At 41.6% G+C, this 23,786-nt stretch overlaps 1 protein-coding gene across 1 annotated transcript in view; it reads left to right on the forward strand.

Annotated features, from left to right (window-relative positions):
- LOC104276416 (zinc finger MIZ domain-containing protein 1-like) overlaps positions 1-23,786 on the forward strand; it is a gene marked incomplete at its 5' end in the record, with an annotated part of 32,227 nt that overhangs the window by 4,483 nt on the left and 3,958 nt on the right. Inside the window, 13 exon segments of the mRNA XM_009872717.1 lie at positions 1-2; positions 5-129; positions 2,120-2,302; positions 4,593-4,767; positions 6,047-6,233; positions 9,603-9,813; positions 11,007-11,112; positions 11,674-11,834; positions 12,126-12,193; positions 13,735-13,803; positions 14,328-14,575; positions 17,578-17,741; positions 23,479-23,727. The exon segment at positions 1-2 is cut by the window's left edge and continues 149 nt beyond it. Of these exon segments, the coding sequence (XP_009871019.1) occupies positions 1-2; positions 5-129; positions 2,120-2,302; positions 4,593-4,767; positions 6,047-6,233; positions 9,603-9,813; positions 11,007-11,112; positions 11,674-11,834; positions 12,126-12,193; positions 13,735-13,803; positions 14,328-14,575; positions 17,578-17,741; positions 23,479-23,727 (1,948 nt within the window).

Consider the following 23,786-nt stretch of genomic DNA (forward strand, 5'->3'; position numbering starts at 1 on the left):
ACCCAGCCTCGGCCTCCTGGGATGAGTCCCTTCAGCACCCATGGGCAAAGGATGCCTCAGCAAGCCTACCCAGGCCCACGCCCCCAGTCTTTGCCCATACAGGGCATAAAGAGACCCTACCCAGGAGAGGTAATTAAATCTTGTTTTGCATGCGCTGTTTCGACTGAAGTTGCTGGGTGGTGTGAGATAGGTACGTCTTTGTTGCAGCTGTGGTAGGAATGCTGCCGTTGAAATACGAGCAACGGCAGCTCTTCCTGTTTATCTTCTAAAGTATTCAGGTTGGCCCTTGCTATGTTAGTCAAGATGACAGTCATTAAAATCAAGAAAGACTCAAAACCAGCTGAGTCCTCAAAATGTCACTTTAAGATTCTTATGCTGGATGGCGAATTCACAGACCTTAAGCAGACTTCCTTCACAGGAGTGGATTTATTTAACGTGACAACTTAAAAGAGATGTTGAAGGTGAAATACTTCACTTGAGCTCCATACATATGTGATCTGCATTTTCTGGGGTGGTTTTATTGTTCAAAAGAAGTACAAGGCATGCATTGTGTAATGGTATAATAGTAATAACATTTATTTTAACGACCAATTGCTTTCCAAACTTCTTGAGGCTCGGTTTTCATAGGCACTGAGATGAATATAAATCATGTTGAACTCAAATCCCTCTGTGTCAGCATTTATCTAATATAAGTTTATTTGGAGTGTGGTATTTCTATCTGAGTTCCCATGCTGCTACATGAGATCTGAGCGGCTTTGTAGACAAAATTACATTGCCATTGACTTGTATTGTGACCTTGGGCAAAACACTTAGGGTCAGAATTATAAAGAAATTTAGCCAACCAAACGTGTGCTCTCTCAGCATCTATATGCACCTAAGTGTCTTTACAAATCCAGCTACCAGTTACTAGAGAGAGTTTCCTGGTGAAATTCTCTGTTAAACTGAGACTACGGCTTTAACTCCAGGTGTAGAGCTTTGAATATTGTGATATTGCTCTGACTATAATAATCGTGGTGAGAGTTTGTAGAAAATATACAGCAGACTACCGTGGCATGCAGAAAGTATAGCAAACATTTATTGTTGAGCTACATTTCTGTCCTGATTTGAAAACTAATTTTTCTTCTAAATAAAAAAAATAATCAGAAATAATTTTGAAAAAGCGATGTGCTTTTACAGGAGGCACTTCTCTGGAAAGATGTTTCACTCTGTAAATACTGTCACTTCATCTGCAATTAAGTTAAGAAAGCACAGAATGTGGCTTGTTCAGATAACTTTTATCTTCAGATTTTATGTTTTAAGGAAGGCTGTAGATCCCTTTTTGCTGCTTCAGGAACAGTTTTCATAAGTAAATGTGACTGTGTTCCTGTGAAGTCAGTACTGAACAGTGCCCTAAATATTACATATTTGCTGGCCTGGAATTCTGCAGATCCTATAGATGCTATTTGCTTATTGGATTTTGACAGCCTCACTTCTGGGAACTTCTTATTAATCAGTTAATTTTTCAAATTGACATTTTATTATCTTTATCATGACTTCAGTTCCAAAACTGCACAATACTAGCTCTCACTGTCTCTGTAATTCTTAAGGTGTTGGTAAACACTCTAGCACAAGGCCAACATGGCAGTTGTGTTGGGAAGACAGACATGGACAGCACAGCTTCTGTTCTCTACCTATTCGAGGATTATTTTTTTCATGATACTTTTTCTTTTTGTATGTCCATTCACCATCTGGAAAAGGAGCCCCAGGGTTGAGGCTGGTAGCAATTTTAAAACCACTGAGGTTTTGTGAACATTGCATCTGGTTGTAATTCTGGTTTCTTCAGACACGGTGCCCTTTGACAGTGCTGTGAGGCTGAGTGTGGTGTGTGTGTGTTAGGGGACATGGTTATTCTTTTCCCACTTTGATTTGCGGGACTTCACTGTTTTTGAAGAGTAAGTATTCACCTCGAGTCATCAGGATCCTGGTTTAGTAGCACTAAGTTGAGGCATATTCACCTGGAGGGGTTTTTTTCTGTTTTGTTTGTTTTGATTCCGCTACTGAAAGTAAGCTAGTAATCAATTCAAGAGAGGTGCTTGCATGAACCAGATCTTTGTCTTCTTTCACCTCTGTCCTGAAATAGCCGAATTATGGAAACCAGCAGTATGGACCAAATAGCCAGTTTCCAAACCAGCCTGGTCAGTACCCCACTCCCAACCCTCCAAGACCCCTTACGTCTCCCAACTATCCTGGACAGAGGATGCCAAGCCAGCAAAACACAGGGCAGTACCCTCCTCCAACGGTCAACATGGGGCAGTATTACAAGGTAAGAATTTTTAGATTATCGTGTTTTGTTCTGGTAGGCATTTATGAACAAAGTCACATTAATGACTTCATAGATACTGCTTTTATATGATTAAGGGAAGGGGGGGAAAAAAAGCACAGTGTTTTTACTAATGTTTTGGAGTCAAGTCAGCCAGCCGGATTGCGTTGTAACTTCAGAGCAGTTCATAAAGAAAATTGAATGTTACTGCAGCTCATTAGAGACTTTTACAAGAAAATGTTGCTTTTGCTGTAAAAAATAGCATGTAAAAAGAAATACCTAATGGGATTCAGGTGTAATATTTTCTCCTATTCATAGCACCCTGCAATAATACAACTTTCTAAAGTTGTAATAAACAAGTTCCACGTTGTAGCATCCTAATTTAAGACCTACAGTGGTCACTGTTGGATTAAGCCAGCCCAAACTGAAAAGCTGTTCCAGCTGTAAAATTCATCATTGAAATGAAGTTTGCATGACTTTCTTCGACCTCTCCCTCTCCTTTTCTGCTTCTTTTCCTTCCGTGCTGCTTGTTTTGGGCAAGAACTAGAATTGTTAAAATGTTGCCTGAAACCTGTTTTGTGGATACATCTTGAGCACTTCGTATTCTCCAAACTGAGTTTGTGCTGAGGGCCTCCTGAGGTTTGACGTCTTTGAAGTGCACACAAAAGTCATCTTTTGCACGCAGGTACTCCAGTGAGTATAAAAATGGGGAGGACCGTCAATGGTCTGATCTGCTCTTAAAGCATTAGCTGGTGAAGTCTCTGGGCTACATTCTGATGATGAATGTAGGCTGGAAGAACCCAAGTTGCACATTAGTATTGAGTTGGAATTGTTCTAGTATGATTCACACAGAAAACATCTTTTTTTAAGAAAAAAAAAAAGGAGGGGAGGAAACCCAAAACTTTACTATAGAGCATTCATTCTACATGCAACCAAGCTGTCCACTGTGATACCTAAAAGAATGCGGGTTGTATCATGTCAGTTTTTGCAGTACGCTGCCAGAAAAAACAGAAGAAGGAGACAGATCCTCAGCTACTGTAATTCCAGTGCAGTCACTTATGCTAAAGCAACAGCAGAAAATCCTTGTGAAGTTTTTATGTGACAGATTTTAAAATACGTTTTACATGTGTTTATTTTAGATGGGGTTTAATTTACTTTTTTTACAGGATAGTTCTAACGGGGGGCCTGTGGTCTTTCCACTGTATCCCCTGTGTTGTATTCAAATATCAACCATTCTGGAAATAGAAAATAAGAGACTGTGTCAAGAAGGGAGATTATCCTGACTAGGGGAAAAATTCCAACTTGCCACAGACAGAACCTGAACCTTTGGATTGTAGTGATTGTGGAGATAGTAACCATCTTTATTAAAGAAGAAAGCAAAGATGTAAATGGATGGAAGTGTAATGCTCAAGATACCAGAATGCAGCTCTGTTCTTAAGTACTTTAGAGTATCCTAGGCTTTTAGATATAGAATCAGATTTGAAATCCTGATACTTTGACTGGCTGTAAGGATTTTCATCTCCTGACATTCAGCTGTATGTGCTTATGGTACACAAGCTATTGCAAGGGAGTGTCATGCAATTGCAGTTTTGTTTAATGTTAGCTTCCTTCGCATCATCATTACTGGTTTATTCTGTTAACAGCAGCTATGCCCTTAATTACAAGAAACAAAATCCAAGGTGTTTTATAGCTAACTTTTTCTTCTAGTTTTTCTTATACAGCAGCAAACTAAGAACAGAGTCAAATTGTAGGTACACAGAATAAAAGACATCACCTGTTTTCATGTCTGAAAGACATCAGTGTTTTCATTCTGAGTAGATGAGTTGGACAGAGGTGGAAGAGAGAATAGATGGAAGTACACAGACATTCTAACTGCATCTCTTTGGATTCTGTTTTTCATGTAGGCTCTTGTGCATTAGGACTGTTTTGGGAGGAAGCCAAAGAGATACAAAGGACTGGGTGGGTTAAGGTGGTGTAGAAAAAATGAAGGAAATGGCTGTTTGGTTTTGGAAAGAGAACATTTGGAGGAACACGACAAGCCTCTTGGCAGCCTTGCTTGTATCTGGTCATTGCCTGAATTAAGCTGGCTGGTCTGCTGGTTTTGGTTCCTGCTTTGCTCTCCTTGTCTGCCTTTTCCCCGAAGGCCTCATGGGACATCCTGTGGTTTCTTCCCCTTCCAGAGACAGAGGGGCCTCCCTACCTTGTCTGTGCTGTTTGATAGTAGTACAGTTCACAAGGCTTACTATTCTTACTTTCAGACTGCAATAACAATGCGATGTTATTTATTTTCTAGCCATCAAGGCCTGTACCTGTGGCAAATTACCCTCATTCACCTGTTCCAGGAAACCCCACTCCACCTATGACTCCAGGGAGCAATATTCCTCCATACCTGTCACCTAATCAGGATGTCAAACCACCATTCCCACCTGACATTAAACCAAATATCAATGCTTTACCACCACCTCCAAGTGAGTAGCAAACAGAATGCCCTTGCAGTCGTTTGTTTTCCCTCTCTATTCTCTGCCACATACGTTTCAGAGCCTGGAAACTGGCCCTGATTGCTGCTCTGGGAGAAGCTCGGGTTGCTAAGTTGTAATAGGTGGCCTGCATGGTGCAGGCTCCCTAGAGCCAGTGGACAGGAAAGATTGCTATCTCCTCCTAAAACAGCATCAGAAAAGTTCTTCCAGGTTAAACTTTTAAGGCTTTTACTCCTGAAGTATTCCTTTGATACACTTCCTGAAGATAAAGCACTTGATTTTGGGTTGCGTTAAATGTGCTTTGTACATTTGTTTATTGTATGAGCTTTCACTGTGGTCTGTTTTATTCAAGGGCAAAGCCATTCATTGAACATCACTGCAGAATAGCATCAAATGTGAATATTTATAGCGGTATCCCTATTATGATCCATACAGGCTTCTTAAGAATATTCAGTGCTATGCCAAAAATTGATCTATGTTCCTTTCAGAGCCACTAAATGTCACAGCTACATTTTGCTGGGAACAGGGCAGGAATAGCAAGATCTCTCTCTGGCTGTATACTAGCACAAGATGTTTGAAGTTTTGAAGTGACTGATGAACAATAGGAGGTATCATTTAGTAGGGAATTGAGAGAAACTTTGTTTTCTGTAAAATAACTGCTGCTGCGTTAGCACTTTGCAACTAATGTTTGGAGTTCAGGATAGCTTAAAAAACGAAGTACAGAAAGGTGGCCTACAGTGTTATGTGGGCAAGAACATAGCATTTGAAGACATTTGGATTTTGTAGATTAGCTCTAAGGTACCATAGAATCTTGTTTTATGAGATCAGGTAGTAGTTGAATACTGGTGTCTTTGGATAGTTTTAGCTGATGAAACTGTTGGAACTAATTGGGTAATGTTGATCCCAGTTCAAAGTGGAGAAATTAAGCATTATCACGGTTGGCTGTAATAGGAGGTTTGTTGTTAAATCTTCTGCCAAGAGAAGTAAGTGTGGACACAGAACCTATCAAGTAGGAAAAAAGGAATTCTTGCCATGCCTGGTTTCTGTTTGTGGCTGGAGTGCTAAGGTCCTAATGTTAAGTGTGGGAGAATAGAAGGCTTTGGTTTGCTTCGCTGTCAGTTTGAGCCCTGTCACTTGTATCAATTAGACGATGTCGTTGCTTGTGATTTTTTTTTCATGTGTGTGAACCTGCTGAGTTAGAGCCAGTAGCAGATCGCTGTGCCGTTTGTTACTATTCTGTATAAATATACACATTGTTATTGCACTGCAGATGCTAAAGGGAAAGTTCACGCTTTCTCTCCCTCTTCGATCCCAGCCAACCACAATGATGAGCTGCGCCTGACGTTTCCCGTGAGAGATGGTGTTGTGCTGGAGCCCTTCCGGCTGGAACACAACCTGGCAGTCAGTAACCACGTCTTTCACTTACGGCCAACTGTTCACCAGACGCTGATGTGGAGGTAAGCTCAGCCCTGCTGTCAGGAGGTCTGATGGAGGAGTGGCAGGCCAGATGAACTTCTGTTAGGTTTGCCATGAGTTTCACTTAAGAAATGGTGGTCTAGATTGGAAAAATGCCCTTTAAACTCACAAATAGTCTCACCTGTCACTTTCCAGAGACAACGCTTTCAAAAATACATTCTAATCTGTGTTGCGTCTCCTTGCTGATGGCGTATGATATGCAGTGTTTGAAAAATCATTGTAACTATTCCATCCTTTCTGCTCTGGGTGGAAGGGGTGTGGGATGTGCATGACCGACATCAGTACTAACTTTCATTTGGGAGAGTCTAAAGAGTCTAAAAGTGCTTTGTGGCCTGTGAGAGGTTAGTTGCAGGAGTAACTGCAGAGCTGTTGCTGTTTATACTTGTGCAGAGTATCTGATAATGAAAAATAACATATCAATGAAGGGCCTGATTTAGAAGCTTGGTAACATCATTTGGAAAGACAAGTGCTTAAATCCTCCAAACTTTAGAAAGTAGCTTCCTAAATTGCCCCTCTCCTGTGACTCCACAAGCAAGGACTGATCAGAACTATTGGAGCATAGTTTTCTATGTCCAAAGGCTTCTGGCTTTCACTTACGGTGAGTACTGCTTTCCAGCACAGAGGAGTAGTTTTCCTAGGTGGTACTTCCCCACATTTAGTGTAGATCTGCCTAAGTGATTGCAGACTATGTCCTGATTCCATCATGCTCATGGAAGGACTTTAGATCAAACGACGATCAGGGCCTTATTATTTTTTTATTTGTATATTTTTGAATACCACAGAATAATTTTGTCTCCATGGCAAGCATCTTGGTGTTTATTCTGGCTGCTGATTACATTGTTTGAGCCTGTGTCTGTGCACCGTGGAGGCTGGTTAGTTGCTCAGGATCTTGTATGGAGGTTGTTTCGCAGCTGTAGCAGCTGAGGTGGTAAAATGCAGCACCAGAAGCACATTTTCCATTACACCTGCCTCGCTTTTCAGTTTCTTCCCAAGCCTGGACCACGTAGCCCCTGGCCTTAATGGAAACGATAACTTGTAGCTTCAGCTTTTTTCCCCATGAAGATCTTCTGTCCGTTCACCAGAATCCATTTGAGACTTCTATTTGCATGGGGGGGGAGTGGGGGGGGGGGCAGGAATGGGCGCTCAGTTCCCTGCCCTAGGGACGGGTGCTCTGGCTTTAAAGCTGAGCATTGATGCAGAGTGCAGAGGTCCTGGCCGTCACTGCACCCCCCCTACGCTGAGGTGTCCTGGGGTTTGGAAGGGAGGGAGACTGCAGGCACAGACCACATCCAACAATTAACACCTAGCTTTGAGGTCAGTTATTGCTTACTTGCATTTCATTATCGTGGAGTACTCGCAGCAGAGGGAGTTTTGGCAGTTATTTTCAGGTTCTTATTAATAAGTAATCACTACTGAGGATTGTGCTGGCTCATTCAGTAGATTTATAGTGCTGCACTGAGGCATGAGGCTGTTTCTTAATATCTGTTCTTTCTTTCTTCCTTAGCTCACCAAACACATAGCCTTTATTTAAACTTATTTTAATGAAGACTCCGTAGGTAAATGGTGCTCAGGTCTGCTGTTTTGAAAAGCTTGTTAATAGTGGGGAGAACGAATGGTCCTGTAATGAAGTCATTTCACATTTAACTCAGAGCTGGATGGGCTCCAGAAAAATGAATTAGTCACATGTGTGAATGGATTTCGGTTTTATAGAGAATGGTGGAATCGGGCCAATTCTGAATATTTGTCTGCCAGTTAAAATATTCGGCAAAACCTCTCACATGTACACACATAATGAATAGCAAGGCAACTAGTTTTCTCCCCGCTGGAAACTTTTCATGGTTACGAGAAACAGAAAGGTTGAAGAAAGGTTGAAAACAGCAAAAATGTCGCCTTGAAGCTGGTTTGGTCTTCGCACTGCTCCATTATTAGTAGCGTCCTGCAGTAAAGACACTGCGTGCCGAGAACGTGAGCGTCTCCCGAGTTCTGTCATCTCCTGTGACATTGAGCAGGGCTACTCAGAGTCCTTAATCTGCTTGAGCTTTATACCAGAGGTACCAAGCCTTGCTTCCTTCTTGGTTTGAATGATTGTGAGAATCTCCAGTGGATCTTGCAGAGAGAGCTTTCAAAAAATTGTTAGTAAACTATTGAAAAAAAGTCTGGAAGGACTTGAGGTTTGGACTAGACAATCTTTAAGGGTCCCTTCCGAGCCAAACTGTTCTGTGATTCTGTAATATAGATGGATTATGTTGAAAGGTCAGGTAATTTGTGTTCTATACCTTTCTTTTTGTAATAAAAAAACCTGTGTTTTTACTCAGTGCTAAATCTTGATGTTTAAGAATCCAGAAAGGACAGTGTTAAGTAAAAATTAAAATCTCTGGATAAGGAAAACGGCAGTTAGGGTGATAATCTCCTAAATGAGCTGCTCCTTATGGGTCTTACAAAGATATCTTCTTTCAGGCAAGATGAAGAAAGGAGCACTTAGATTTTCAAGCATAAAAGATAAATATTCAGGTGTCTTTTGCTGTCATGAACTTCAGAATCATGACATTTCATTTCAGTTCTTTATGTTCTTTTAAATTTCTTCTTCAAATTACTCATCCCTAATACAAGGTTAACATCCATGTATGAAACTGAAGTCATAGACTCTACCCACTTAATTTGTGATTAACTTGATCTCAGCCTCTTCCTTTTTTGGAGGTGTTAGAAAACTAATTTTTGAGGAACTAAATAATGAGTGTAGGTTATTATTGGAGAGGTGGGAGGAATTCATGCTCTGAAGGAAGGTCTGAATCGGGTAATTTAATCCACAGCTGTGTTAATTTGGAATCACAGAAACGTGGGGTGAAGTACAGGGGTCATATTATCTTAGCTGATTTGCCTGTTCCAAAGCAGGATTAACTGTACCTGTATTTTGTCTGACAAGTGTTCATTCAAATATTCTTTTAAATGCTCTGCAGTAGTGAAGAATCCATGGTGTTCCAGCACAGCCCACTGTAGTGTGTCACTTTCTTGTTCTTAACACTTAAAACACGTGAAGAACCTACCTGATGTTAACATTTTTCTTTCTTCAGGGTCATTCCACGGTCTAGTTTTTCAAAGTGGTTTGAGAACCATAGGGAAGTCCCCTATAGGTATAAAAAAATAACAACTGTGTGGCATGCTTACATCATTAATTCGTCACAACTTGCTTCTGTTAGGGACTTTTATGAAGAAAGTATGTTGTATCCTTTACTGGCATGAATTCTAGAGAAATAATCTGATTGATAAAGAAAAAGCACCCCAGCATCAAAACAAACCCCCTCTGCAACGTGAAAGCAAAGTAAAAAGAAGATTTATTGGTTGTTGTACAGGTCTGACTTGGAATTACAGTTCAAGTGCTATCACCATGAAGACAGACAAATGAACACAAACTGGCCAGCTTCAGTCCAGGTCAGCGTTAATGCAACCCCACTTACCATCGAACGTGGCGACAACAAGACATCTCATAAACCTCTGCACCTAAAGCACGTCTGCCAGCCTGGAAGAAACACGATTCAAATTACAGTCACAGCATGTTGTTGTGTAAGTACACTGAGCTCACGGCTGCAGCTGCTGATGCTGAGTTGGCGATTTAGTACAGTGTGCAAATGTTGCCTTAGCTGGAAAGGGCCTTACTCACATTTTTTTCCCCATGCATTTTTCTGATAAGGTGCTTGTTTTAGGGTGTTGACACAGTTATGGTGCTAATATGAACATTTTTGCTGCTGAATTATTGCAGAACATAGCAACATCCTTCTGGTGTCTCTGAAAAGGCTTGTGGTCTAGGGGTGGGAGTTTGGTCTCCTACTTGTTTAGCATATGCCTGTGTAATAAGATGGCAAAAGAGTGTTAATGTCGAAGTAGATTACTGTGATGCAGACTTGTCTAGAACCAATTTCATTTAGTTTAGGATATTAGACTGAGTTTAGTTTGATATAAGAACATCAACACATCATTGGTGGTGATGATGATTTTTCAAATAGCTTTTCATATGAAAAACTCCTATTCCATGATGCAGTCTAGACCATGCAACTTACTTCTTTTCAGTGGTGTAGTTACTCCTGGGGTCAGGTACTTTTTTTAATGCAGACTGTTGCACACATACAGTCTGAGGTTTTGACTGTTCTGTTGTCACTGACAAGAAAGCAAGCTTCTACCTCTACCAAGGTTGCAGTGTGAGGCATTTTGACAAGAAGCCGTCCACCTATTTTGCTTTACTACACACTGATTTTTCTCCACATAATGTCATTTATCTGGTGGTTGAGAGCAGGAGCAGCATCCTGTGAATCCACAACGAACTCTCTGTTGGGGAAGAAGTTGATTCCAGACACATCAGTAGCAAATTGTTTTTGCACCTTCCAGTGTAGTCTGAGGGCAGGCGGGCAGGCTACGCTGTGACAAAGAATCTAGGGTTTTAAAAATAAACCCTGATGTCAGAGAGGAATACATCAGCCCTATGCCTTCTGAATATTAAGGAGGGAGAAAATGCAGAAGATCTTTGCTTTTCTTAAAGCCCTTGTACGCGCTGTGCTCCTGGAGCACGGAGCAGCACACTGCGCAGCAGGCAGACTGTCCCTCAGGGAGCTCGTGTGCGCGGCAGAGCAGAACTGGCTTTCGTACTGAAGCAGCAGGCTCTTACGGAAGCCACGTGTCCAAGGGAAGAATGCAGCTCTGTTCGGCAGTGTATTTACCCTCTGTATTTGGTTCTCTTGGTAACAAAATGCGTTTTCTTTCAGTCACACTTGTTCGTGTTGCAGTTAGTACACCGGCCATCAGTTCGCTCTGTACTTCAAGGTCTGCTAAAGAAACGCCTCCTCCCAGCAGAACACTGTATCACTAAGAGTGAGTTTTCCTTTTGTGTGGGTGCTGACTTTCCAGAATGCCTATGTTGAGTTCTGATGAGGTCTCTATACAACATCTACTTGCTTATTGAAAACCTTAAGCTGTACTTGTCAGGAGTTTCCAGAACATCATGTGCCTGGATTAAATCCTTGGTATCCTCAGATGTTGAGGACTATTTGAGTGTGAGGGTAACAAAGTACCAAGGGCACAAGCTTAGTTCCCACTGAGGACTCTCCTATTCCAGGAGAATCTCTCTGGCTTTTCCCTGTATTTGTTTTTGATTTACCTAAAAGCCCTGTGTGGAAAGATTATTCCTGATTTATTTTGGGCTGCTTTAAGTGAGTGCTTGTATGGCACTGTATTTGGTTGAGGGTATAGCTGATACGCATGTGTGTGGTGGTTTGTCTGTTCAGGAGAATGTTCTAAATTACACAGAATACAACTATGTGGATAAATTGTCCACTGATTTGGGCCTTAAAAGTTTAAGTGTTGGGTTTTCAGATTTCTGCATTAGAATTTACAGTTCACTTGTTTTCTCATACATACCTTCTTCCTAAACAGTCAAGAGGAACTTCAGTAGCGTAGCAGCTTCCTCTGGTAACGCGACACTAAATGGGGAAGATGGAGTAGAGCAAACTGCTATTAAAGTGTCTCTGAAGTGTCCGATCACATTCCGGCGGATTCAACTCCCAGCAAGGGGTCACGATTGCAAGCATGTACAAGTGAGTAGATTGCGGCGGCCCAGCAGTGCTCCCTCAGCCTTGTGTTTTGGCAGTGCCTTTAGCTTGGTTATTGTATGAGTGTATATTGTATTTGTGTATATCAACCTAAACAATTAACTATATATGGTTAAAGTAGAGGGAGAAAGTAAGCTATTTGGTTTCGTTTTCAGTGCTAGTAGGCTTTTTTTCATGGCAATTTTACTTTTGTTCAACTGATTCAGTTAATACAGTATTTTGCCTTGACTTCCTTTTCTTTTTTTTCTTTCTTATTTTTTTCTTTCTCATACCTAGTGCTTTGATCTGGAATCTTACTTGCAACTGAACTGTGAAAGAGGAACTTGGAGGTGTCCAGTATGCAAGTAAGTGCAGCCATACTACATGAAATGCAGTTGTACATGATTTGGCCAAATTCAGATCGTAATTAAAGTCACGAAGAGGAGAAAAAGGAAGTGCCAATAAATAAGGTGTATATACTACATTTACCTAATAGCAAAAAGTCCAGTGAGAGTTCTTACAATATTTCGTCAATTGAGGGAACAACCTCGGATTATTAGAAATTTAAAGAACGGATGACGAGAAACTTTCTCAGAGAACATACAGTCTGCCAGCTCTGATTACAGGCTGTGGGTGATGTAGAGTTCAAAAGAAGCTCAAATACTTACAGTGGTAAGACAGATACATACGTAAACGAACTGGGAGTTTGGCTTCCTTTAGATTATGAAGTATAAACAACTACCAGACACCAACATGCCATGGCAGAAGAACAGGTGACTGAACTTCAAATACGTACTTCCTAAAGTGTTCAGCACCCAGCTGAATGTTAAGTAAGGATCCAAATAACTGTGTTGAGTACTATGCTTTGAGTCACATAAATATGCAGTTAGTGTCAGTGTTCAAGGATGGGGGGAATTTTGGAGACTGCAGCATTTCCCAGTAATTAAGTAGGAAATGAAGTTGGATACTCCAAGGTCAAAGTCAACATCACGTGCAAATTAAAAATGAGAGCAGAAAGCAGGCAGGATTCTAATCCAGAATAAGGCAGATTTAAAAAAAAAAAACAAACTAAGAGATTTCTGAGAAGCAGAAGTTTGGAGTGATCACTTAGAGGAAAAGAGGGATACCTTGGCATGCTTTCAGCCTGATGTTAAGTGTAAACAGGAGTGGAGATAATCCATTCTGTATGCTTCTGTGGACACTGCAGGGTTACGATGAGCTTGTTTCAGTTACGATTTGTGATTGATACGTATCTTAAAGTGCAGGTGCTTTCTCTGAACTGACTGAGTCTTTTCTGTGTTCTAAGCTAGGCTAAAAATATCTCAAGAGTTGGATGTCTTGCTTTTTAATTTATGTTTTCATATATTCAGGCCAATATTTTTGTCCTATTTCTCTGAATCTGAGCACCTGCATTCAGATCTAAGTGCCTACATTACCGTATCATTTCTATTTTGTTTTGTTCTGTCCCCATCTTAAGCAAAATAGCTGTAATACATAGTTACTTTGAAGGCATGTTGCTGTGTAGATCAAAAAAAACCATCCAGTTTGGAAAAAAAAAAAGTAGCCCTAGCTGATGTTCACAGGAGAGGTCTGCCATGTTTGAAAAGCCTTCAGATTCACAAAATATTTCACTCAATTAATGATTTAAAGGATGTGAACAGTTTGTCGACACACACAAGTAGGTGTATCCTTATCTTGTCTGTTTGATGTAGAGCACTATTATCCTGATAGTGCAGATGTAGAACTAAAACTGTTTGCCCCAAAGCATTTCTAAATGACGTGTTACACATAGTAAGTTGAATCCCAGTCTGCTGATTTTATCAGTAATGTATCCTTCTTCCATCCAACTTTCAAATACGTGTAATGATATTCTAACAAGAGGGTTTGGGGTTTTTTTACTTTCTAGTAAAACTGCTCTGCTGGAGGGCTTGGAGGTTGACCAGTATATGTGGGGTATTCTGAACGCTATACAAAAGTAAGTGGATTTATTCATTTCTGATATCCAAGACTAAGAAACTCAGCGATGTGTTAATGAGGACTGAGATAGTCATGCCCAAGTAGATCTTAGTGATTGAACTTGAATATTCCATTTCATGGCTCTTTGGGGGAGCAAGTGATACAATGAATCAGTTTCCATCTACTTACTAGACTTTGTTTGGGTTATCTCTTGATCACCAGTGAAGCGGAGAGAGGGATGAGAATGGAGGATTAAATGCTTTCTCGTATTTACAAGTAATCCCTCTGATTCATGTGGGGCATATGACATAGATATGTTTGGATGTCATTGTGTGGATAAACACAGAAATGGGCTCTCACAGTTGCCTTTTGTAAAACTTGCTTTTGGCAGGGAGTGAGGAGTGAAAGATCTTGAGGTTGTATTACACTAGAGCATTTCAGAACGTTTGTTGCCATGCAGACTCCTAGACAAGCTTCAACACAATCAATTACAGAAAAAATAAAAACCAATTAATGTGCTAAAATTTTCACATTATTTTACAGCTCAGAGTTTGAAGAAGTTACCATTGATCCAACCTGCAGTTGGAGGCCGGTCCCTATAAAGTCAGATATTCACATCAAAGATGACCCAGATGGCATTCCCTCAAAAAGGTTTAAGACCATGAGTCCAAGCCAGATGATCATGCCAAATGTGATGGAGATGATTGCAGCTTTGGGTCCTGGTCCGTCACCTTACCCATCCCTACCCCCTCCTCCAGGAGGCAACAACTCCACTGAATATGGTAACCAAGGTTAGTTGTACAGCTTTGTGCATCCGAGTACACAGGAGTCAGGGGTTCCATCAGTTTTGTGACTGAGGTATGTCTGTGTGGCTTCTCAGAGAGATGCGTAAGGAAAGCAAATGGTATGGTTCAGTTCTGAAATTCTGCATCAGTCTTTTCATTTAAAATTGATCTGTTTAGAGGAAAGTATAATTTAGTAAGGAAATTGGTGCTTGTCATATTTACTGCCATGTGGCCCTCCCTCAATCAGTAAACATTGGGTGTTGCCTTATATATTCATGGCCTGCCACAATATACATATTTCCTTATTTTTTCTGTCTATTTTCCTTCTGTTCCACTCTTTCAAGTGAACGCTCCTAACACTATGGAAGTTACAAAGTAGAGAACATAATTTATTAACACTGCTACTTGGGCCATGAAGTTGAAGTTGTGGCTGGATGGGTGACATTTGGTAGGCCATCCAGAAAGTGAATTACTTTTAAAGAGATTTAACTGCTTTGCACACACCTTTGCATTAGAAAGATGCTTTTTGAGTTCCTCTGTCCATGTGCTGCCAGATTGAGAAACAGGGAGCTAAACACAGGCAGTGGAGATATATTTTCAAATGACCGGTATGTTGTGAATAACTCAATTATAGTGACAATTCTGGAAATACGAAACCAGAGACTGTTTCTTTTGCAAGTAATATGATATGACTCAGTTCAGCTCTGGGAAAAGACTAGCTGTTCACACCATCAGAATCCCCAAATTGATTATAAGGTGATACATGTGCTTTTTGCAGGCATTTGAGGAAAAACATAGATTGCATGCAAAATATGGTTAATTTGCTCCAGTGAGTGCAAAACTGATGACAGATGATAAAACTTTCTAGGTTTTCAAACAGATGAATGTTTACTATAACAAAGCCAAGAGCACTGAATCACAAATTTTTCACTTGTTTAGTAGGAGTGAAGTGCAGTCAGAGCAAGAGAACAGAGCCATCTATTCTTCGTCATCTTTCCAGGTCAGAATCAGGAACAGATAGGGTAATCACGTCAAGTGGGGTTTAGGGTTTGCGTGACACTTGCTGCCTAGGCTTCCCCTGTGGATCCCGTAGCAGAGGTAGTCATTGCTTCTCAGAACCCTGACTCACCAACGGCAGGTGAAACCCACGCTCTTCTCTTTTCCTTTCAATAGGTACATCAATGCAGAGCACAGATTATCCTGAATATCTTTATGGGTCTGTCCTTCAGCACATGGCACTGCTCTTGCCCAGAGAAGGGTGTGCTGCTGCATGGCTGGTGCTCCCTGGGCATACTGCTTTGCATCTTCATTCCCCATCAATACGTGCACTGAAACATAGTGTTTAGAATTAGATAGTGTCCTCTGATGAACAGTACTCTAGAGCATAGTAGTAGTGATATTACTACTGTGGTTTATGTTTGTTTATTTGGGTTTGACGGTAAGCATGCTGAAGTTCAGTTTGCAAATATAACAAGTGCTCAGTAATACAAGACCTTATTCCAGCTCCCTGCTATTAAATCTTTACTGAGAAGCAAGGCAGGACCAGCTATATTCTGTGAGACTCATCCAGTTTGCAGATTAACAAAACGAGAATTAGTAAGGCTCTGCAGTATTTACATGATAGATCAAAGTCCTGACTTCTTTGAGAAGTCCTTTTACATGGCTAACGACTTCTGTTCCTCTGAGATTAAACTTCTTCTTGTGAAGCTCTGCTAAAAAGCAAACGATGCTGCTACTTCAGTTTGTAAAACTCCCTTCTTGACTTGAATGTTTAGTGCTGTTGTACTTCAGCTGATGAACTGCAGGCTCCTCGTGCAAGCTCCCAAACTGTTCTCTTATTTCAGAGCTCACTATCATCCAATTCAGTTGCTTATAGCTGAGTGGCTTTAGTTCAGTTTTTGCTGTTCATAGCAAATAAGCCACCAGAGTTGGTATCTCAGTTGAAAGTATTAATAGAGGCATCAGGACAGAAAAAATACAGAGAGTAAAATTCCTGTATTGGTTTGATCCTTGTCTTAGAATTCAGGCGAAGATCCCTGGGCTGAGGTGGGATGGATCAAAACATACTGGTGATGGTTGTTCAGTACCTGTTCTGCAGATCAGCAGGGGACTCCAGGCTTGTTGCTAGATGGTAGATGTGTGAGTGTAAGTCTAGATCATTTATTCCAAAATCTTGGTGCTTTGGAGAATATTGTTTCAGGCTGAAGTTACGTGAATTTCATAAATTCACTAGTTTTTCATTATGAGCATGAATATCCACGTGCTGAAACACAGACTAGAGGCAGCAAGTTTGTAACTCTGAAAATGAGAAGAATAGATCCATGCAGGGAAAAATGATGTTGTATTTGCAGACAGTCAGGTGCGTTTATTTGGTTTTGTAGGAGGAAGGAAAATTACATCACAAACCCCAATTAGACATTAAGGCCTCTTCTGCACTATCTTAATGGGAGTTGCCTGTTTATACTGCAGGAGAGGTAAAATAGATGCTGTGTTATGAACTGGCACCGTGGCCTCTTCCTGATACACTTCTATCAGTTAGCTTCATCAGAAGCTGAAGCAATGCTAGAGTCTTACTGAGTGTGTAGAGACACAGCCATAAATAGCTATAAATAGTTTTGGACTTGAGCAGTCAGTCTGAGTTGCCCCGAGATGCTTCCAGATGCAAATATTCCATGGAATTCAATATCCCTTTCACTTTTGGGCTTGTTAAGTTTATGTGGTGACTTGACAGTAGTTTTTCAAAACGTCAGTGGTTTTCAATTAGTTACAACATGTGCATGAGTTATTACAGCAGACAGTGTTGGACAGCTGAACGCTGTTTGTCCCCTGTTTCCTCCAGCTTGCTCCAGCAGCGGGAACACAGTGTTGTCACCACGTTCAGCACTGCGATTGCCCTGTGCTGTGCAGGGAGGACACCATGCCATACAACAGCTTTTACAAGAGACTTTTGACAGGTCAATGTTGGGAAACAAATAGTTTCTTTCATATTGTGTCTCATTTTCTTTCAGGCAACAGTTACCAAGGTCATGGCAATTTTGACTTCCCGCACGGGAATCCTGGTGGCACGTCTATGAATGACTTCATGCATGGGCCCCAGCTGTCACATCCCCCAGACATGCCGAGCAGCATGGCAGCTCTCGACAAACCTCTCAGTCACCCCATGCAGGAATCTGTAAGTAATGGTGCTGTGGATAATAGATTTTCCTTTCTGGGGGCAAGGAACTCTCATCCAGCTGATGGACTTGCCTTGTGAATTCTTTCACTTTTTGTGGATTCTTCATTTTGGAAGTTTGTGAAATAGAGTAGTCCTGAGAAATGACAAAAATGTCAGTTTTAGTTTTTGGCCTTTTCAAGATTTTGGAGAAGCATTTCTGAGTTTTTTGAATTGTCATTTAAGCTTCTTTATCTGAAAGAGACAACCTGGTTCAGTGTGCTTATGTTATTCATTGTGCTTTGCTCTGACACCTGAAAAAAACCCTAGACTTGCTTCCCTAGGCCATCAGGGTCTTGAATATCCATCTTCAGCAGACAGCTTGTTAGAGCAAGACATTGACTGACTTCAAAGCAGGGACAATATCTTCCCTGGCCTTGTCCCTGAGGGCAAAATTTGCATCAAAGCATTTTGAGAGGGAATTCTACCCAAGTAGCATGAAAGGCACCTTTAAGCTGTTGGGAATAGGACGAGCCTGTAGATTTCAAGGAGAGACACTGCCCCTGGACTGAGAGCTTATCAGTGCAGGAGACTAAAAAATGAAGGTTCCTCGGGCCTCAGATGCAGAGGCAGAACTGTGTATTGGAAAAGCAGCTTGCTCAGAGCACTGAGTGTTATACACAGAACTTGATACACCTCAAGAAAATGCAGTACTGCAGCAGCTAGGTGACAGAGAAGCTACCAGCAGCATTCAGCCCTTGGGCATGGCTAGTCACCTGTTTTAACTCGGTGTGTGGGGTGTGTGTATACATCCTTTTATGTTCATTTAAGTTACAGGGCAGGGGCTTTATAGTGTGCTGTTACTGCACAGGAAGGATGTTTAACTTGACAAGTCATCTGTGCCGTGTCTTTAGTGAATACTAGAAAGTACCATTTCAGAATGTAATGAGGAAATGTGGTAGCAGATTATCAGCAAAAGCCTACTCAGTCAATGTCTCCTCTAGCTGGCAGTGGGTTTTCCAAAGAGGATGGCGAGAAGTAGGAAGAGAGTGGAGAGAAGTTTCCGAGTCTAACTTGGAGAGAGCCCAAGTAACTGTCTGCAAAGGAAGAGCCCAGAAACCATAACGATTAACCACTTTACAGACTAACAAAGGACAGAACAAACATGCTGTAAACTTAATTTTCTGTTTGCAGATTCCACATATCCGGCTCAAAGAGCAGTCTGAGTTACCTGCATCAAAACCAACCATACAATATTAGATCATAGCAGTGAGGAGAAATCCCACCAACCTGAACCACACGCAGTTGCTTTCCTTTGACTCTAAGGCACATGAAATTATTCTCTGCTTCCCATTACCTGACACCTACCTCTTGACTTCATCAGTTAACTGCTGTGTCTTCCCTGTAGTAGTTGCCCCATTGAAATTTCTGAAGTGGTAGGATATGAAGTGGTTGAATATGAAAGCAAAATAGCTGTGGCTTTCTGAAAATGGGACTGCTTACAGATGATAGCAAAGGTGAAAGTTACTCAAGGAAAGGTGCTCTGGAAAGTTGTTCCAGAGCTGTAAGAGGGTATTTGGGCAAATACTAATAGATTTTTGGTTCTGTGGGGGCCAGTCTGTACCAAATATGATACTTGCTGATAGTAGCTGGAAATTAAAGTAAACCTTTGCCTTGCTTCTCCCTCATCTGTCATGATACGTGAGCTTACACTGTGTGGGAATGGGAAGCAGCACTAAAGCAGTTTATGTCAATGGCTGATCTTCTTTAATGAGAATCCGTTTTCAGGTGTGTTGTCACAAGGGAATTAGATTGACCTTGTCAACATAGCCACGTACTCTTCAGACCACATTGGAGGACATTTAGTGCTCGCACACATCTTTACCAGTATTATTAAAGTTTCTGGTGCCTTCTCTCCTTTTTTCCTTTGTTCCTTTTGTCTCTCTCAAAACGAACTGTGTCTGCAGCAGACACTCAGGAAAGGCAGCTTTAAAATTACTGCTTATAGCGAAATGCATGCCAGTAACACATTCCCAAATTGTGTAGCTGAATGTCTTTGGACAGACATCTCTGTATGAAAATAACTATAAATCACATTACATAATCAAACTAAGGTTTGAAGATGTTGCCTGTACTGTTTTCTGATTTTGTCTTTCATTTTTACACATTTAAGGTGTGTTTTGTTTTCATCTACTGTTCATTCTGGCTATTTCATGTTTACGTGGTAAGTCAGGATCAGATGTTTGGTCCCTTTTGACTAGAGGTTTATCTCTAACTGGAGCTGAATGCCGCCAAGAAAGTTCCTAATTTTCCTGTTACGATGGTTTGTGTCGTGGCCCCTATCTAATGGCAGGCAGAGAGGGTTGGCATACTCGCCAGACATACTCCATAGGTCACCTCAGAAAATGCAGGTGTGTTTGCCTGGTGTAGGTAGGGCTGGATCATCAGAACCACCTACACTCAACGTGATTGTTCCACTCTGGTGGAGGAAAAAAAAATCGTGACCTAAAAATGTGAGAACTGGAGAAGAGATGCTGCTGTGTCGGTGGAGGATTGCTACAAAGTAGCTGACAGTCACATCATGTTCATTTTCAGACATTGTAAACAAGTTGTAGAGGAAGGTGAATTCAGAGGTAGCTCTAGCGTGATGCTACTTGCAGGCAGCTGAGGAGTGATACATGACTGAGCAGTGGATGATCACACGTAGTTTCATACACGCAGTGAGGTGGTACGAGCTGGTGCCACTGTAAAAAGTCATCACTCGTGTTTCTATTCTCACTTTTCCTCTCTCTCACACCAGCACAAGTGTTATTGTAGCCATGAAGTGGTGTGTCTCTGGGTACTGATGCGATTGAAAACTAGTTCAGAGGACAGGGGGGGAAAAAGTTCAGCTCTGATCCATGTCTGTTCCCCAGCTGAGCTCACAGCATGTCTGTGAGGATGCGCCCGATGGCAAAGGCATGGATGGGTGAAGATGCTCTGAGCAGCAGTAGGGCAGGGTGGCACCTTCCGGGGGTTCTGCCAGCTAACCCAGCAGAAGAGTTGGTAAAACTATGGTGGCAGTAACAGAGAAAGACACAAATCAGGTGCTTAACCCACTGGTCTTTATTTCACTGTCAGTTTTCTTTTGAAAGGAAAGGAATATTGTTCTGCAACTGGCAGGTCCCTTCAGCTGTACATCTCAGTGCTCCTAGAGGTCACTGTTGGGCTCGTAAAGAGTGGCATTGTTTTGTGCTGTTAAGCTGAAGATGTAGTCTTGTCTGCTCTAAGCTTTTCTTTTGTACATTGTAGATGTTTTAAGAATGCCAGAGTTTATGCTCCTAAGAACAGCTGTGGAGGTACCTTGCGGTGTAAGAAAAGGCAGCTTAGGCTTTGCGTTCGTAGTGGTTCTAAAATAAAACTATGGGAGTTGCAGACACAAGCTGAACATATACAAAGTGTATTGCTCGGAATGTTTTTGCTCCTTGACAAACTTATTATTAGTTACCTGAACGCAGATAGAAAAATGTTGAAGTCCTGAGCGTTTGCTTTCTCACAGATAGGCTGGTGGAGTCAGGGGCCCAAGTCAGCTGGATTTTGAACATGCCATGGCAGTGGAAGATTATGGTGGCCCTCAGTCATACCACGTATAATTACTCCCTATCCAACAGTTAATCTTAGGGCTCGAGATGCTGCCTTATCAATGAAATATTTATATATAAAATGCTTGCCTATATAAACATAATGTAGAATTTCCAACCTGCTTATTTGCCTTGAAATATGTCTGAGAACATATGAATGCCTCTTTCTTTGAATAATCATTGATACCAACATGCCAGTATGACTCTTTCTTTGTGCATTCAGGTGTAAATTTAAGAGGCTGTTCAAGAGAATCCTGTTTTGTCTTTTGTTTTGTTTTCTGGAAACTGCTTTCCCACTTGAGCAACACTGTCTTAAATTGGTTTTTTTATTTTTTGTTACTATTAAGCTTTCTTAATTTCCACACTTGCTATTGCCCATGTCCTCAATGAATGAAGAAAGAAGCAGTACTGTTTGGATAGACATCTCCTCTCACTTGGACTTTTGCAAGGTTTTTAGGCTGCAGATTCATTTACATTAAAGAGTGGCCTGTGGGCAGATTTTGTGCCAGTTTACCCCTAAGGTAAAAACAGTAGCGTTGCAGAATACTTTTCAAGGAGTCAAACTGTGACCCTAATAGAGAGAAGAGTGTTTTTAACAGTTACTTTAAACTTTCCTGTGGGAAAGAGGCCCAAATGTGGTGCTGCAGATAGAACCCTGCTTGTTTCTACTAACCTTCATAGGACCAAAGTATTGCAAATGACCTCTGTGTATCTGAGTGTGACTGTCCCAGTGGATCAGTATTCAGGTCTCAGTTTTCATAAGAGTGGTGAAATGTATTTTTTCAAATGCTTGTTTATGTAATGTTTTTATTTTAATTTTGTGGGAACACTTTAATTAAGTTTTGTAATAACCTCCCTTTTGCTTTCCAAAACCGAAGACTAAGGTTAAACAACCTTGCAGATTACTGTGATATGGAAGGGTCAATGGTGACATAGCATTTTGCTGGTTTCTGTTGGCTTGGCTGGATGAATTTCATGCTGGTTTTGTATGTATCTGTTCTTTTATTTCAGCTCCACTTTGTAGCAATATGTAGCATTCCTCAAAAAATGTTTACATTTTTTGCTTCTCCATATACCCAATTAACATGAGACATCTGATTCTGAAGCATTCAGGCCCTTCTTTCTCATGGCCCCAAGGTCAAGCCCCAAAGAACCCACTAGTGTTCAATGTGATGTTGAGCAGAAGGAAGAATTGGGCTTGTGCGTTGTTGTTGCTTCTTTGTCATGTGAGAAAGACTTTTCCCCTGTTCTTCCATAACAGGATTTGGAAGATACGGGTGGTTTTGCAACTATTCCCCACAGAAAACATAAAAAATACTAAGCTTTTGCTAGAGCACTTATCCGCAGCATGAATACAAAACAGAAGTGTGATCATTAGCTTCGTTTAAGCTCCTGCACGCTTGGCAGTGAGGAGGTGTGCAGCCACCTGCAGCAGCTCTGCCTACGGGTGGGGAGCTCGCTAGCTGAGCCAGCCTGGGGAGTTTTGTCCACCATCAGAACCCATAAGTATCAGCAAGGGGAATCTTGAGCCCTTAAAAGGGGTGTCACATTCTGAAAAGAAACAGAGGGGAGGAGTGAGGATGGTGTTTGCAAGGTGTTTGTAATGAGCTGAAACATCAACAGGCAGCAAAGTCGGGAAGCTACCCAATAAGGGAGCTGAGCAGAACTGATGCATTTTCCCGGTTAATCTGTTTCCTGACACAGGGGTCATTATTCCACAAATTCTGCATTCATTCGTGGGATTTTTTTAGGTCAAAAGCATCTGCCTTGCTAATGCTGAGCAGTACCCATAAGCTTCCACCCCTGTTCTTTGGAGTTTGCTGGTTTGCATCTTCAGGCACAGTTTCCCAGATCACAAGGAAGCAAACCAACAGCACAAATCCAATGTGTTTATCTCTCCCCTACAGATAACCTTCAAAAAGCTGAAACACTTCTTCCGGCATTGGGATATGGAGTTTTCTTTTCTGATTGCGCTTTTTTATTTATTTGGTTGGTTTGGTTTTGGTTGTTGTTGTTGTGTGTATCTTTTTTTTATTATTATTTATTTCTTTTTGTAACATGCCTTTACCAAGTCAGGCACCGCGAGCACCGTACCTTGTGGCCTCACTTTCTTTTCCTGCTTTTTTCCTCCTCCGCAGATCCCTCATCCCGGCAGCACTGATCAGTCCCATACTTCCATGCAGCAAGGTTTGCACGTCCCTCACCCCAGCAGCCAGTCAGGGCAGCCATTACATCACAGCGGGCCTCCTACCCAGCAGTCCCGGCAGCCGCCCCCGGCCGCTTCTAGCAACCATCCACACAGTGACCTGACCTTTAATCCCTCCTCAGCCTTAGAGGGTCAGGCTGGTGGACAGGGAGCACCCGACATGCCGGAGCCCTCGCTGGATGTAAGTCTGTGTCATACTCTCATCTGCCTGCCATAGCGTGTGCTTCGCATCGCGGCGGG

The sequence above is a fragment of the Apaloderma vittatum genome, unplaced genomic scaffold (assembly GCF_000703405.1).
Source record: "Apaloderma vittatum isolate BGI_N311 unplaced genomic scaffold, ASM70340v1 scaffold23697, whole genome shotgun sequence".
Taxonomy (NCBI): domain Eukaryota; kingdom Metazoa; phylum Chordata; class Aves; order Trogoniformes; family Trogonidae; genus Apaloderma; species Apaloderma vittatum.